The 14,769-nt window shown below is 40.0% G+C and overlaps 5 protein-coding genes across 5 annotated transcripts; all 5 read left to right on the plus strand.

Annotated features, from left to right (window-relative positions):
- Positions 1 to 2,209: 2,209 nt before the first annotated feature.
- On the plus strand, positions 2,210 to 4,637 carry Faa (fumarylacetoacetate hydrolase). Its single transcript, XM_076901657.1, has 8 exons — positions 2,210 to 2,395; positions 2,913 to 3,142; positions 3,223 to 3,363; positions 3,442 to 3,695; positions 3,766 to 3,972; positions 4,059 to 4,204; positions 4,306 to 4,423; positions 4,506 to 4,637. Exons 1-8 carry the CDS (start codon positions 2,312 to 2,314, stop codon positions 4,580 to 4,582), a joined length of 1,257 nt encoding a protein of 418 aa, XP_076757772.1. The 5' UTR covers positions 2,210 to 2,311; the 3' UTR covers positions 4,583 to 4,637.
- Positions 4,638 to 4,836: 199 nt separating this feature from the next.
- On the plus strand, positions 4,837 to 6,092 carry LOC143424393 (fas apoptotic inhibitory molecule 1). The gene is made up of 5 exons (XM_076896424.1): positions 4,837 to 4,942; positions 5,221 to 5,450; positions 5,515 to 5,640; positions 5,705 to 5,754; positions 5,816 to 6,092. Exons 1-5 carry the CDS (start codon positions 4,923 to 4,925, stop codon positions 5,984 to 5,986), a joined length of 597 nt encoding a protein of 198 aa, XP_076752539.1. The 5' UTR covers positions 4,837 to 4,922; the 3' UTR covers positions 5,987 to 6,092.
- Positions 6,093 to 6,212: 120 nt separating this feature from the next.
- LOC143423282 (cilia- and flagella-associated protein 263) lies at positions 6,213 to 8,164 on the plus strand. Its single transcript, XM_076894539.1, has 7 exons — positions 6,213 to 6,337; positions 6,414 to 6,546; positions 6,626 to 6,835; positions 6,906 to 7,142; positions 7,426 to 7,654; positions 7,688 to 7,933; positions 7,988 to 8,164. The coding sequence occupies exons 1-7, from the start codon at positions 6,262 to 6,264 to the stop codon at positions 8,162 to 8,164; spliced, it is 1,308 nt and encodes a 435-aa protein (XP_076750654.1). The 5' UTR covers positions 6,213 to 6,261.
- Positions 8,165 to 8,899: 735 nt separating this feature from the next.
- Positions 8,900 to 12,640, plus strand: LOC143423350 (angiotensin-converting enzyme). Its single transcript, XM_076894655.1, has 13 exons — positions 8,900 to 9,166; positions 9,849 to 9,986; positions 10,072 to 10,230; positions 10,295 to 10,394; positions 10,464 to 10,607; positions 10,677 to 10,980; positions 11,058 to 11,210; positions 11,267 to 11,391; positions 11,478 to 11,653; positions 11,731 to 11,891; positions 11,959 to 12,081; positions 12,149 to 12,333; positions 12,431 to 12,640. The coding sequence occupies exons 1-13, from the start codon at positions 8,900 to 8,902 to the stop codon at positions 12,529 to 12,531; spliced, it is 2,136 nt and encodes a 711-aa protein (XP_076750770.1). The 3' UTR covers positions 12,532 to 12,640.
- Positions 12,641 to 12,798: 158 nt separating this feature from the next.
- On the plus strand, positions 12,799 to 14,715 carry LOC143430842 (protein FAM210A-like). The gene is made up of 6 exons (XM_076907280.1): positions 12,799 to 13,018; positions 13,106 to 13,280; positions 13,357 to 13,639; positions 13,712 to 13,854; positions 13,944 to 14,029; positions 14,292 to 14,715. Exons 2-6 carry the CDS (start codon positions 13,142 to 13,144, stop codon positions 14,361 to 14,363), a joined length of 723 nt encoding a protein of 240 aa, XP_076763395.1. The 5' UTR covers positions 12,799 to 13,018; positions 13,106 to 13,141; the 3' UTR covers positions 14,364 to 14,715.
- The last annotated feature ends 54 nt before the right edge of the window (positions 14,716 to 14,769 follow it).

Genomic DNA, 14,769 nt, shown 5'->3' on the forward strand with positions numbered 1-14,769 from the left:
CATAAGAGAGACGACGAAAAAATTTCAATCTGTTCGACAAAAGAAGAGAGAACACTTAAAAAAAAAAACTGAAAGACTCTATATAGATTTTTCGATTCACTCGCCATTGAGCAAAAGGGGGGGAAAAACAGATGAGTAAGTAAATAAAAAAATATCTAGGTGTATATTTAATAAGGGGAACGTAAATGTATTTATTGTAAATCTACGAATTTACCTAATGTTTCCTTTTCCCGTCTACATTTACCGAGCCGTCGATTAAATCTTGTTTCACTCGCGCGAAAAGCACGAAACGAACGAAGAATACGAGATGACAAGAAACGAAATATCCAGACGGGAAACTGCGTGCCAAGAGAATGGCCCGGCACGGTATCGTTTAATTTAATTCGTAGAGCATAATCGATATTCCTGTTACGTGTGATGAAAAGTAAACTGTTGATTGTGTCGATTTATAGTTGGCGAGAGATGAAATCACGATGCATTAGACAATAGAAGGGGAAAAGGGGGGAAGGGGGCAAGAGGTACGTATTTTTGAAAAAGGAAAGAGAGAAAAAATGAATAAGGAGGGAGAAGAGACAAACGCATTCATTTGACCACGATTACCGATACCTGCAGAAGAGAGACATTCTATCGAACTGTTGTTGTTAGTTGTGCACGAATTTATCGGCGTTATACAATTTTTTTAACCATCAGTCATTCGTACTGCCGACTGAATGGCTGATTCTACTTCGACGAATTCACGTGTATTCTATAGTAATTATAGCGAAAGGGAGGTGAACGTAAAGCGTGTAACATCATAGATACTCGCGTATGCAGACATGCGTATACACACAGATTTAAAAAAGAGAAGTATATTTGTACGCGGGCAATGGAACTAAACAATTGACACTGTCTAAGCAGAAATCTAAAGTCTTTAATTTTCGTAAACACATGTATGCACACCGCTTGACGAATTTCGAGGATTAACATTATTATGAACACCGACGTAAAGAGTACACGTTTGCCATATCAGTGCCGTTAATTAACGACGTGTCCTCGCCATTCAAGTCAACAAACGCGGATTTCGTTTCGAGCATAAGCATTGTTTGCGTATGCAAAAGTTAAGCACCGATGCATGTTACATTTAATTCTTCTGACACTGTCACATCGTACGCTCTATGCTATTAATATTGTTATTCGCTGTGCGATTTAGCGCGTATTGTTAAATATGTACGATGCACTTTAGTTCTTTAACCTTAAAGCACCGTTGAAAACAGCCAAGCGTTATTTGCACCGTTGCACCGTTTCATTATTGCACCCTTCGATGCACCTCACACGCATCCGTACACGATTAAGGAGGAACACCATCGAGATTGGCACAAGTATAATCAACGTTGGTCAATTCGTTTTCTTGTGATTTACTAAACTGACCCAGGTCATCAACCCTGACCTCATTATCGTTAATTACTAGTCTAAGTTGGAGCAAGGAGAACAACAACAAAGTCACATGTCTTCCAAAAAGAGAAATAAAGAGAGAAATATAATTGAGAGCATTATCGAGATTAGTGTCTCTGTCGGGGCAACTATCCTTATACATTGTACGTAACGAAACAAGCGGAATTAAAAAAGTGGGAATACATTTATATATAAATAATAGGCGAGATGATAATTATAATATAAATATGTATATGTATGTACACGTGTGCGAAAACTCTCCCGACGACAGAGCGGACGAAAGGATATGGAATATGTATAAGATGTATGGCGTTGTTGCGATGTTTGCTGGCACGTCGCGATCTTGTTGTACGACAAGTACCACCTATCCACCTAATTGACCTTATTATCCACTGTATATCAATGTCTAATAAACTGCTGTTATCTCAAATTGTCAATACCCTGTAGCACTTACATTTATATTTAACGCGACAATTTATTTAGCAATATTCACACACACACATTTGCATCTTGTAAGAACGAATATGTTTATGGATACGCGCTGAAATTATGAAACACCAACCAAGGAGCTGATACGATCGTTCCATCGATAAGACTTTTGCTACACGCTTAAAATAGCAAAGTATATTAATATGGAGTTATTCAAATGTGTGCACAGCTCATTAAATTCATAATGTTCGACGTTTCTACATAGTAAGATGATTAAATAAAGCAAGGTGGGAAAAATTAGGAACCAGTTGGATGGAGGGGCTCGCTGGTAAACAGGGAAATAAATTATAATGGCCAGTCGACCTTGACAAGCCTTCACATGATTATCATACATCGACGCGAGCAGTTTTAAGGCAACGCTTCAGTTCAGTCGTTCAAAGCGTTCGTGATCATGGAATCTTTCGTGGAATATTCCCCAGACTGTGATTTTCCAATTGAAAATCTTCCTTACGGTGTCTTCTGTACGACGAATAATGTAAGTAATGCATCGTCATGGTGCTCCATAGACATAGACATAGATTGGAGTGTTAGTACCGCATTATTGGAAATTTTAAGAATTTTTATCACCTGCAGAGGAAGATTCTTTTACGACGACCGCTCGTTTAGATGACGACGGCTGCAAATGAGAACATTTGCCGTAGTATTCGCGTTAGCATTATAAATAACTATTGGGCAACACGATTATAAAATGACTTTTAGTTTTACTCGAGTAATATGCCATCTAGACGTAGCTTCAATAATGACACTCCATATTGATGGCGGGTATATTCAAATTTGCTAACTGTTATTGAGAAAATTGTACTTTAAATACAATGAATTTTAATTTAATCTAAAAACACGTAAACATTTTTTAATTTTCTATAGAGATTTTTTATTAGAAAGTCACTATCGAACTTTTTGCATTTGAGTGCACCAGATACTGCACCCAATATAGAACTATATTATTGGTTGTTGGTAATGTACTATATTGTGATAAATTTTGAATCTTTCAGCCTCAAAAAAGAATAGGAGTTGCGATAGGGAATGAAATTTTGGACTTATCCGCTATTACACATTTGTTCGATGGGCCGCAATTAAAGAATCATCAAGATGTATTTCGTCAAGATTGCCTCAACGATTTTATGGCCTTAGGGAGACCTGCCTGGGTAGAGGCGAGAAACAAACTTCAACACTTACTATCAACTGGTAATCCCGTTTTGCAAGAGCCAAATACTCGTTCGAAGTAAAGTAAAAAGTTTTCTGATTTTTACAATAAAGGAAAAACCAGAAATCACGTATTCTCGAAATTGTTTTACTTTTCAGGGTATTCGTAAATCAAAATGAGGCAACGATGCATATGCCAGCAAAAATTGGCGACTATACAGACTTCTATTCATCCATTCACCACGCTACAAACGTAGGAATGATGTTTCGCGGAAAAGAAAATGCTTTGATGCCGAATTGGTACTTAAACGATATTTTAAATTATTGATCATTAGCCAGAAATCTCGAAGGGTACTAATAAACCTGATTTACCTATAGGAAACACTTACCAGTTGGTTATCATGGAAGAGCAAGTTCGGTTGTCGTTTCTGGCACGCCGATAAGAAGACCACATGGTCAGACACTTCCAATAGAAGATGCAGATCCAGTTTTTTGCCCCTCTCGATTAATGGACTTCGAATTGGAAGTAGCTTTCTTCGTTGGAGGACCTCCCACGAATTTAGGCGATGCCATTCCAGCATCGAAAGCTTATGATCATATCTTTGGAATGGTCACCATGAATGACTGGAGTGGTAAACTTTTAAACGTCTAAGGCTCAGAAGAAATGAAAGAAAATATGATTAATTAGGTGATAAATTACAGCAAGAGACATTCAGAAGTGGGAGTACGTTCCACTGGGGCCATTTGGAGCAAAAAATTTTGGAACTACCATTTCCCCATGGGTAGTTACGATGGAAGCCTTGGAACCTTTCAAAGTGCCTAATGTTCCCCAAAATCCAACCCCATTTCCTTACTTACAACACAGTGACTCTTGTAACTTTGATATTAAATTGGAAGTTGACATCAAACGTAAGTACTGTCTTCGAATTTTCGCATAAAAGCCTGCTGCGTTAACAAAAATTTGTTATACACTTATTTTCCTTTCATTCTTCCAGCTCCAAATGGTATCGTCAGTACTGTCTGTCGCAGCAATTACAAGTATCAATACTGGACACCCCAGCAGCAATTAGCTCACCACACCGTAACCGGATGCAATATCAATCCGGGCGACTTAATGGCTTCCGGCACGATAAGTGGCGAGGTGTGTCTGAAATTTTTACCTGACGACGATACCAGCCAATTAGATTGTTCGCGTCCCAAAGCAAATGGTATAACGTTCCCTTAAATCGTCGTACGTTTCAGAGCGCTGACTCGTATGGTTCTATGCTCGAACTAGCTTGGAAAGGCACTCGGCCTATACCGTTAAAAGATGGGACCAAGCGGAAGTTCTTGCAGGATGGAGACGAAGTAATTATTCGCGGTATGCTCGTTCACTTTCCTCTAAACAATTTATAAGCCCCGCATAGCCGTGAGATTATCGACAGCTGGGTATCGCTTTTCAGGTTACTGTGTCGGCGATGGCTACAGAGTTGGTTTCGGACCGTGTTCAGGGAAATTATTGCCAGCTTCTACTGCCTGATCCTTTTCTTTCTATCTGTTTTGTATTCAAATTCTCTGGCACCTAAAAATATAAGTTAAAAATCTCTTTTTACTCTTATTACGTGTTGCGTACTATTTCTTACGAAAGAAAATAAATAATCGTTAACAAATTATGTATAGTTCGTTCAGATTGATCCGTCAGAGTTTCTTTTTAAGCATGTTCGACAAGAAAACGAATTTAATAATCGAATTTAAGTATGTTTCAATGCGATATACTGTGACGCAAATGCTGCTGGATTATCGATTCGAATAATAGCAGCGGTGAATTCGATCAATAAGCAGGACAGTACAGGTGCTGGTAGAGCGAGTATCAAGAAAGCATGGCTGCCATTCTGTTGAAGTAAGTAAAACGCAATAAAAGTTCACTTAATAGAAGTGTTTCGGTCGTATAAAAATAAAACAGTGCACTGTAGTCATTTTCTATATCGTTCTGTCGATCTGGAGAACACTAGTTACTAGTTGACATGCTATAATAGACGCTAAAGGAGGCCAGAAATTAGATCAATAACGCCAACGATATAATGGTGCCATATTCTGTTTGTTAAACTAACGCTGCTCGACAACATTGGCCACCATGAGCGGCATCCTGAGGACCTTAGGAGAATCGAAACTTTTCAGGAGCTTGCACACTTTGGAATCGTTGAACGAACCAACCGCGAAATGGAACGTTCCGTTTAAGGATGGAAATCACGTGATTGAATTTGAGCACGGCACAGCGTCTGGTCGTCGATTGGTAAAGGTGGACGGCAAGGAATTGGTCCACAGAGACTGGATGTTCCAATTGGTTGGTGACGAGGTGTTCAAGTTCAACGGGAATACATTCGTAATTAGAATTGATCCGATTCCAGGTAAGTGTACTGCTACGTTACTAACGTGTGTATTTCATTTACGTAACGAACGAACTTTGCACAGGCTTGCAGTATTCTTACACTTTGTGGGTGAACGGGAAGTCTTACAAGAACTTTGTGCAAACGCAGTCGAAGATTTTGGAAACATGGTCGGCCAACGTTGGGAATGAAGAGTACAGAATAGTGTTGGGTAACTATACGAATCGACACGTTACAATGGAAGAAAGGGTATTAACAGTTCCTTGTTTTTGTAGACAAGCAAACGCAGAATGTTTGGGTAAACGGGGAACAAATTGAAACGGAGGTAAGAGCAAGAACGGGTTGATTTGTATTCGAACTAAGAGTAATTCATTTCTTCCTTTTAGAGCGAATTTACTGATGACGGTGCAGAAATACTGTTCTCAGTGGGAGATCTCCCAGCAGCAATTAGAACCAGCAGTTCTGGACAGAAAGACATTGGGATAATATACTCTTTATACATCAATGATGTAGAAATAAAAAATGAAACGCTCTTGAACGAAGATCAAGAGACATAATTCTATGTATCATATAATGAACCATTTTTTACACTGTGTGTTTGTCGCCTCACGTGCCACAGGAATTTGTTACTTTTTAGATGAAACAATAAATCAGGATTTATGTACTGTTTCAAAGCACCGCGTTCGAGCTTTACGATTAAACGTATGAACACAGACAGCCGAAAACAAATTCGCAGTTCTATTCAAACAGCAAAACGAAGATAAAACACATCATAACCTTAACTCCTATCCCATACTTTGGTAATTCATTTAGTAGACGAATAATTGTCGCGATGTCGTTGCGAGAGAGCATAATAAGCATCGGATCACGAATGATGCAAAGACACGAGGACGATATAAATTTCGATGGTGCGTGTCAACAAGATCTGGAGTCTATCGACGCGGCCTCCACTTTTAGACTGTTAGAAATTCCTTCCTTTTCTAGTAATGACTCTCGAGGAGCTGCAGGAGATGCAAAACGATCTCTTACAGAAGATCTGGATGATAACTCTCGAAAATGACGTGTACGAACGATATTTAACTCGACAGGAGCCTAAGAGTCTCAACAGTAAGACACAGTACCCCGTGTTCGCTTCTGTTAATATGAGATTGGCGTGATTCACGAATGAATGAAAATTCCTGTCAAGTCATAGCGAGGCTTCTGGATAGAGCAAGACTCACGCGAAGAATGACGCAACACATGCTGCCAAGATTATCACGTATGAGCTTCCGGGAGAGCGTGCTGAGTCTCCACGATTTAGGCAGACACAGCATCACGAGCACACCCAGCCTGGCCAGTATCCCATCCGCGAGTCGTTTCGGAACGCCAAGTCTCATGACGATAGGAACTATCACCGACAGCCCAAAGTGAGCTCGTCAAATTGTATCCCAAAACACCATTATAAACTCACCAATCTCTTTACCGACTCACCGTAAGGATTACAATGGCGCATCGTATGGTGATGGCGAAGAAGGAGCTTGAAGAGCTGAAGAAGAAACTGGAACGATTGGAACAGTATTCCAGGAAGAGGAAAACCATAATGAGAGCAGAGATAGAGGAGATTGAGATTCGTATTAACGAGGTGCAAGAAGCGAAGATAGAGTTCGAGAAGGAAGTTGTTACCGAAGGTGTGGACCCCATTACTGGGAAGATTCCTGCTGAGCGTGTGATCAGGTGATCGCAAGTATTTTAGAACTTATTGTGCCGAGCTGAAAAGTTGCGCTATACAATCCAATCGGTGGATGTAATCGATAACGAAAATAGGTTGCATCTTCTCTAATTGTATGAGAGAACGTGGACCAGTAGAGCCTTAATAACTAGTCAGATCCACGTTCTTCTTCAGGCATCCAACTTTCCAGCTCCACGAAGTACGCGTACACGTGTTTTAGGGTGAGATAGCACGTGTTGCACAGCGTGCATTGTGTATGCATTCTTTCACGCGCGAGTTCTCGCTAAGGTTCGTCGAGGAATGGCTGAGATCGGCGAACACGATTATAGAGAGGCTGCGGCTGAGGAGCGCCACTGCGAGGATGCAGATCGCGAAGGCTGGTCGGCAGCTTGTTCAGAGGGAGGAGTTAGGCGAGTCGCTTCACGCTATCGACTTCGAGAAATTGAACATCGAGAACCAGGATTACGTAAAGATGCTCGAGGAGAAGAGCGTGTACGTGATCGACATGAAGAGGATCGCAGGTGATCGATCTTGATCAACGTACGCGTAGACGGGATCCGTGCTGGATCTGGGCCTGTTCATTGTACTCGTAACAGGGCATTACCATTTGAAACTGACGCAACACAAGCAGAAATTGAACGATCTCGCGTTGGCGTTGAGTAAAGTGAAGGAGGATATCTTGTCGAAACAGGCGCAGATCAAAGAGTTCGCTGGTGAACATAACGTTATGGAGATTAATGTGAGACGATTAGAGAAGCAACTGAAAGACTTGCTAAACTTCATGGAATATCATACGGTAAATATTTGCCTCCTCAAAGAAATCATTTGCGAGAACGAGAACTCTTTTTAGGCTCCAGATATATTAGATTTCGTTAAAGTGCGAGAGGAATACTCGAGGTTGGAGAGAATTTTCAAATTGCTGCAGAGGCGCGTGAATATTGAGAAAATAATGCATCAAGAGTATAAGACGCAAACCCAGGGTAAGAAGAAACCTGCTGCGACTGATGAAGCGAAACGAGAAGCGTAAGCTACCAAGTAATTCGGTGCAATTAAAAGATCATTCGTTTACACGTGTGATATTATTCTAGAAAAAAGAAGAAGATATCAGACACGATCTATCCGGTCGTCTTTTAAAATATTCACCTTCTACTTTCGCGACGTGACCCGTAACCAGCCTAGAAAATTGTTTTCACTCAGTCAAATGTAAAAACCTTTGCTGGAACACAAGGATGTAATTATATCTGTAAAAAAATTACGCAGACCGGTATCGTCGCTGGTTACGCCACCGGATAATTGGAGTTACGGTGCTTGTGTAGAAGACGAACGAAGCCAGGAACGATCGTGCACTTTCCATGACACTCATACTTTTCATAAAACTGTGCAGAACAACGAATTCAAATACACTATGATGTCTAAAGAAATACGTAGACTGTATACAACATCGTCGAAATAAATTCTTCATTGAAAGTTTTTCAGTATCACCATTCATCTTCTAGACGCTATAAAAAGTAGCGCATCAAAAATGGAAGCGTTTGGGTCCCGTTTCGGCGTACTTTCTACCTCGCGAAAAATTTCTTTCTCCGGCCCATGCATCGGATTCGTACATCGTCGCGGTGCTCGTAAACGAATTAAGAAATCCGAATCGTGTTGAAGATGGAATGATTTTGGCATGTGCCACGGTGCGTTGGGTGGTTACGCTTCACGCACCGGCGATGCCTGTCCCTTCCTCTTTTCGCCCGTGGAATATCCGTCCCGGAAGACCATGTCTCTTTCCGCGGTGGTTCAGTTTTGCGACGACAGCATCGACGTACCGATTGTTCGATCAGCCGCCGATTCGTTAACAGTACGTATCGAAATTATCTGTCGTGAACCGTCCATCGTCTGCGCGAGCATTCGTTCAGGAGTTGGTTTGGTCTCCTCGTTGAATCTGGTGAGTCTTTATTACGGCGGGACGATCGCATCGAAGATTGCGATCGACTTGAAAGTTTCTAGCAACAGTGTACTAGTTGTAAAGGGAAGTGAAAATCAGGTTGGTTAATGGATCGTTGTGAAAGGGAATTTTTCATTTTAACCAGTCCTGTATGAGAGACGGTTTTTAGAAAAACACGAAAGGCGGGACGCTCTAGTGAAATGGCAAGAGTACTATGCTCGGTGGTGCGCGACGAATCGATTGGTCAATATCCTGACTTTCCAATTGCATTCTACTTCCCACGAGAATGAAAAACGATTTCGAGGAAGATCAACGACTCTTTCCGTTCGTCTAATTGATTACCGGACCTTAATTTGGAGTCGAGTAATGGCGAAAATGACTACTGCAAAACAACTAGTTTGCGTTTTAATCGTCTGTTCATTGGCGCAGAGAAACCATAGCAAGTATTTAGAGGTAAGAAAACGAAGAACAACTTCGCTGATGTTTATAAACCAAGTTGCCCGTATTTTGAAGATGATACACTTTGATAGAAGTTCGCCTGCTCGATACGGTTGGGGGGATACTTATTCACTGAAGAATATTAGGTCAAAGTCGCATTTAAAATTCTAATTAGATCCTGAATGTAGTGTTAACGTTATCTAGGCTAGTAGGAATGTTCTCTGGCATAATTTTCACGCTCAAAAGTACAAAGCTTAGACAGTTGTACCGTTGCACGGGAAAGTAGATGGTCTTGTTTCGAAACACGCTTATACTTCTTTCGTTTTTTATCAATTTCATTTAGGGCATGAACGTGAACTTAGGAGATGCCATGCAATTTCTCAGAGAGTACGACAGCGAAGCTTCCACGATGTGCGCAAGAGTGATGACAGCACAGTGGAATTTCGCCACCAATGTCACTGAAACCAATCGTCGCAGAATGGTACCATTAGTTATCTAAGAAAAAAATGATCTAACAGAGCAACGTATCTATGGGAAGGGCAATTTTATCGTATCCATTTTACTAGATAGACGAACAAACTCTGAAGTTGAAATTCGATCGAATTTCGTGGCGGAAGGCCGTTAGTTTCGCTTGGAGTCGAATAGGAGATCCCTTCGCGAAAAGAGAGCTCAAAATGATCGCTATAAGAGGACGGAATTCCCTCACGGATGACAAATTCAACGAAGTAAATATTAATCATCGTCAAATCAATCAAAGAATTCAATCGATAGCTAAATATTAATTTCCAGTTGCACGGTCTAATTCTCGAAATGAAAGAAATATACGCGAGGACAAGATTATGCCCATACAGAGCAGTGGGTGCAAATTGCGACCTAAGTCTGGACCACGGTTAGATAGCAATTACCTACGTAATAATTAATCGATCATCGATATCGAATAATCGTTTATGCTTCTCAGATATCAATAAAATAATGGCACGATCCAAAGACTATGATGAATTACTATATTATTGGCATGCTTGGCACGAAGCCACTGGGCCACAATTAAAGAATAAATACATGCGATACATTCAGCTGGCAAACAAAGCTGCTAGATTAAACGGTAAATGAAAAATAGTTCCCATCTGAGATTTGATCGGAAGATGTATCTTTAAAATGCTGCCTGACCTAGGTTTCGAGGACGCTGGTGATCAGATGAGGGAGCTCTTCGAAGACGAATATTTTCAACAGAACACAGCAAACGTAATGTCAGCAATTATGCATTTATATAAGAACCTGTTCACCTACGTGAGAACGAAACTGTTCGAGAGATACGGCGACAAAATAAGAAGAGACGGCCCGCTTCCGGCACACATCCTGGGGAACATGTGGGCTCAAAACTGGGAAGATCTTTACGACTTGGTGCAGCCATTCCCAGCAAGCAAAAGTCTTGACGTCAGTTTAGACATGATGATACAAAGTTTCACACCATTAAGGTAATAATATATAATGGCGACGGTGCTTGGACTTATCTAATATAAAATCGAGTAGATAAAACGTGAAAATGTTAAAGGATGTTCCAGATAGCAGAGGAATTTTTCACCTCTCTTGGAATGAAACCGATGCCACCTGAATTCTGGAGGTTCTCGATGTTCGAGAAACCCATCGACAGAGAAGTGAAGTGTACTCCAAGTGCTTGGGACTTTTGCAACAGGATCGATTACAGGTACTAACAATTAGACGAGGAATTGTAAATTAATCGTTAACGGAACAATGTTGCAGAATAAAACAATGTACAAGAGTCACGATGGAAGATTTGCTATCGACTCATCACGAAATCGCTCGATTACAGTATTATCTACAGTACAGAGATCAACCATTATTATTTAGAAACGAGGCAGTCCCAGGTAACAACAAACATTATCATAATGATAGCGGAAGTTAATTGAGCGAATAAATAAGTAATACGGACCTGCTGCTCTTTGTGAATTAGGATTTTTCGAAGCAGTCAGCGATGCTATCGAGCTCTCCGTCTTCACGCCACAACATATGAGTAAAATTGGTTTGCACGATAACTCCACTGACGACTATGGGAGCGAGATCAATTTCTTGATGCTGATGGCGCTTCGCAAAATCGCCTACATGCCATTTACTTACATAGTTGACGAGGTTTCACAACAATCCATTTATAATTGCATTATTTTTATTAAAACAGCTTGCGTACATAGTTTGTTTAACGTTCTAAGTGGAGGTGGCGCGTATTCCACGAGGGTGTTGCGGATATGACCAACAAATGGTGGGAACTGAGGTTACAGTATCAAGGAATCGTGCCTCCGGTACCGCGATCTGAAAGAGATTTTGATCCTGGCTCGAAATATCATGTCCCGGCTGATGCACTATATGCCAAGTACGGAAGAGCATTTTATTCAGTTTCTGGAACTTAAAACTGAAAGCTAATGTAATCCAAATTGTAGGTATTTTGTCGGTGTTGTTTTGCAATTTCAATTGTTCGAATCATTGTGCGAGATAGCGGGTCACACTGGTGATCTACATACCTGCGATTTTTATAGATCACGAGAAGCTGGAAGATTACTATCGTAAGAGTAAACGATTATTATGAGAATACATTCTAAATAATGTATTTACAATTTTTCTTTTTTTTAGCGATGTATTATCAATCGGTTCGTCTAAACCTTGGAAAGACGTTGTACGACAAATGACAAGGGGCAGAACGAACAGGATGGATGCAGGTGCTATATTAAGGTATTTCGAACCGCTAAATCAATGGTTGAAGCGACAGAACGAAATGGAACCGGTTATCGGTTGGATAACGAACCGTGATGACACAGGTGAGTATAAAAATAACAGATTATAATTTATGTAACGATAGTTGCAGAATATACTAATAATATCTAACGACTATAGGTTTTCTTCAACTTGTTTCAGCGTTATTTTTTCACTGGTACCAAAGCGGCGCTAGAAAACTTGCGTCCTATACCTTATTCCTTTCACTGGCTTTAATTATCATACAAATTTCGCTGTATTAGAATAAAATACAAGAGAAAGTACCACTGTACATATATACGACAGAAATTATGTAAATATTTCGTAAAACGTTGACCATAACACAGTATACGATAAGATATTTCTATTATGAAACTATTAACTGCGCGACCGAAACCAAAAATGGAGGAATTATGTTTATGTATTTATTATACAGCTAACGTTTTATATTAAATTTGTTCTAATATATACATACATTTAGTTAGCTTCGTATCGATCTTATTGCTGTTAAAAATATTAACCAACAGTTGTTCAGGAGACTCCCTAACAAAATGGAGCCTTATAAAGATAGACGCTATCTTAATAATAACGTGGTGGACACTAGATGGCCTAGCAGTCGTTGGTTTCGATTCGATTACCAAACATAGCCTATGTGCGACAACATAGACATGTGAAATTTTTTAAATAATTACGCAATTTTTACGAATTAATAGGTGCCGTTAGGTGCCGTTCAAACGCCAGTATTACTCGGTAAGTCCAATCGAATCTACATCTGTGAAATGTGAGTACTTAGTATCTCAGAATTGCAACAATCTCTACTTATTACGATCATCATAGTTTATTGGTTAGAAATAGCACAGACAATTTTCAAACATGGACATGATTTTCTGCCGGGGCATCAGACTCGCATCCAATTTGGGATTCAGTCCCGCGTTAACGACCAAAAGCTTTTTAGAGACGACGCGTATTATACGGTGTAACGATCCAAGGCGTTGGGGATTTAAGCTTTTTGGTAGGTTACCTGTGTTTCTTTCGTTATTAACGAGCCGCGTCACGAGTCGGAATTACCGCGTTGCTCTCGATTTCAGAGAAGCAACCGCATTACAGGGGCTCCTCGTGCAATTATGTCGTACTTCTCAACCGCATTAAAGCGCACGAGGTATCGCTCAGACATACGTTTAATAAGAATAACCTAGTAGCGCGTTATTCTAATCTCGCTAAGGGGGACGCTCCTAAAGCGGTGCCCGCGGAAAAGCTGTCGCTATTCGGGAGAATGAAGAAGATGGCCAAGGAATATTGGCACTTTTACATACCGGTCCATATAGTTACATCTATAGGTTGGTGTGTCATATTCTATACAGTAGCTAAAAAGTAAGCACCATGGAATGGTATTTACATGATAAATCACATTGCCATGGTACTATGCGAGATTTATTCTTTCAGCGTGGATATCGCGAAGCTCATGGAGCTTTTACATTTCAGTCCGAAATATGTAGATCTTGTTAAAAATACTGGTGCTGGTTTGTGGGCTTTAACATGGATCCTGTATAAAATATTCACACCTCTGAGATATGTAGTCACTCTAGGTAATTAGATGGACAAAAAAATTATTGAAATTGTCGACGTGCGAAGAGAACAATGGAAATTAAACGATATTTCTCTGTACAATGTGTAGGGTGTACAACAATGGCCATCAGGTTCCATAAAATGGGATATTTAAGATTTTGGCCATTTAACAAGCAGCCGCGTCTGATATCGAAGGTATAACTGTGAAATTCTTCGTTAATCTAACGTCGTCATACGACTAAAAACTATCTAACAAAAACTGATACTAGAACTACTTTTTACATGCTTTCTCGATGTAGCCTGCGTTTGAAACTGTCCGTAGGTTTTATTTCTATTTCTGGGAATTTTTATTTCTCGATCGTCTATCGTACTTTCTTCTAAAATCCGCTCTCTTGCGTTTCTAGCGAGCCATTTTCAAAATTTACGGTATTTTGCACTAAACTATTCTATGTTTTAGATAACAGAATCAAATAAAACGGCGACACTAAAGACATCGAAAACAGAACGGCAGGAGCCTCCACAAATGTAGCGATGGATGGAGGACGGCAGTGCACTGACTGATATTCATGTCGCGTCGATCGAACGGATGTATATTGTCACCTGTAAATGTGTAAACGTTATCGTGTTATCTTGAAACAAAAAACAAATCCTACTATGTAATGTTACACAAATTATCTGTTCTTCACCCTAGCTCAGAAATCCTCGGGTATCGGCTAACGAGGGGTTATTGCAAAATCGGTCAGGTATACTTTTCTTTATTGAACGGTCGTCTTGTTTTACATACCGTGCATACACTTAAATAACATTGTACTTTTTTTTATCTACATTACTTGCAACTTAAATCTTTCCCTAGACGCAAATAATATTGATTAATCCTCAGACGTAGCAGTTTATGATTATTATTATTATAATTATTTATTTTTTTTTTTTTGGCA

The sequence above is a fragment of the Xylocopa sonorina genome, chromosome 1, assembly GCF_050948175.1.
Source record: "Xylocopa sonorina isolate GNS202 chromosome 1, iyXylSono1_principal, whole genome shotgun sequence".
Taxonomy (NCBI): domain Eukaryota; kingdom Metazoa; phylum Arthropoda; class Insecta; order Hymenoptera; family Apidae; genus Xylocopa; species Xylocopa sonorina.

What these genes read in the sequence shown, in the direction of transcription:
- LOC143424393 (XM_076896424.1), top strand. Translation starts at nt 4,923, where the DNA reads ATGGCTGCCATTCTGTTGAA. An exon ending in TAGAATTGATCCGATTCCAG is followed by an intron (nt 5,451 to 5,514) that starts GTAAGTGTACTG and finishes AACTTTGCACAG; the next exon opens with GCTTGCAGTATTCTTACACT. An exon ending in GGGAACAAATTGAAACGGAG is followed by an intron (nt 5,755 to 5,815) that starts GTAAGAGCAAGA and finishes TCTTCCTTTTAG; the next exon opens with AGCGAATTTACTGATGACGG.
- LOC143423282 (XM_076894539.1), top strand. Translation starts at nt 6,262, where the DNA reads ATGTCGTTGCGAGAGAGCATAATAAGCATCGGATCACGAATGATGCAA. An exon ending in ACTATCACCGACAGCCCAAA is followed by an intron (nt 6,836 to 6,905) that starts GTGAGCTCGTCA and finishes ACTCACCGTAAG; the next exon opens with GATTACAATGGCGCATCGTA. An exon ending in TGATCGACATGAAGAGGATC is followed by an intron (nt 7,655 to 7,687) that starts GCAGGTGATCGA and finishes ACGTACGCGTAG; the next exon opens with ACGGGATCCGTGCTGGATCT.
- LOC143430842 (XM_076907280.1), top strand. Translation starts at nt 13,142, where the DNA reads ATGGACATGATTTTCTGCCGGGGCATCAGACTCGCATCCAATTTGGGA. An exon ending in TTGGGGATTTAAGCTTTTTG is followed by an intron (nt 13,281 to 13,356) that starts GTAGGTTACCTG and finishes TCTCGATTTCAG; the next exon opens with AGAAGCAACCGCATTACAGG. An exon ending in AGCCGCGTCTGATATCGAAG is followed by an intron (nt 14,030 to 14,291) that starts GTATAACTGTGA and finishes TCTATGTTTTAG; the next exon opens with ATAACAGAATCAAATAAAAC.
- Faa (XM_076901657.1), top strand. Translation starts at nt 2,312, where the DNA reads ATGGAATCTTTCGTGGAATATTCCCCAGACTGTGATTTTCCAATTGAA. An exon ending in GAGCCAAATACTCGTTCGAA is followed by an intron (nt 3,143 to 3,222) that starts GTAAAGTAAAAA and finishes TTTACTTTTCAG; the next exon opens with GGTATTCGTAAATCAAAATG. An exon ending in ATTGGAAGTTGACATCAAAC is followed by an intron (nt 3,973 to 4,058) that starts GTAAGTACTGTC and finishes TCATTCTTCCAG; the next exon opens with CTCCAAATGGTATCGTCAGT.
- LOC143423350 (XM_076894655.1), top strand. Translation starts at nt 8,900, where the DNA reads ATGTCTCTTTCCGCGGTGGTTCAGTTTTGCGACGACAGCATCGACGTA. An exon ending in CGGATGACAAATTCAACGAA is followed by an intron (nt 10,231 to 10,294) that starts GTAAATATTAAT and finishes ATTAATTTCCAG; the next exon opens with TTGCACGGTCTAATTCTCGA. An exon ending in TTACTTACATAGTTGACGAG is followed by an intron (nt 11,654 to 11,730) that starts GTTTCACAACAA and finishes TAACGTTCTAAG; the next exon opens with TGGAGGTGGCGCGTATTCCA.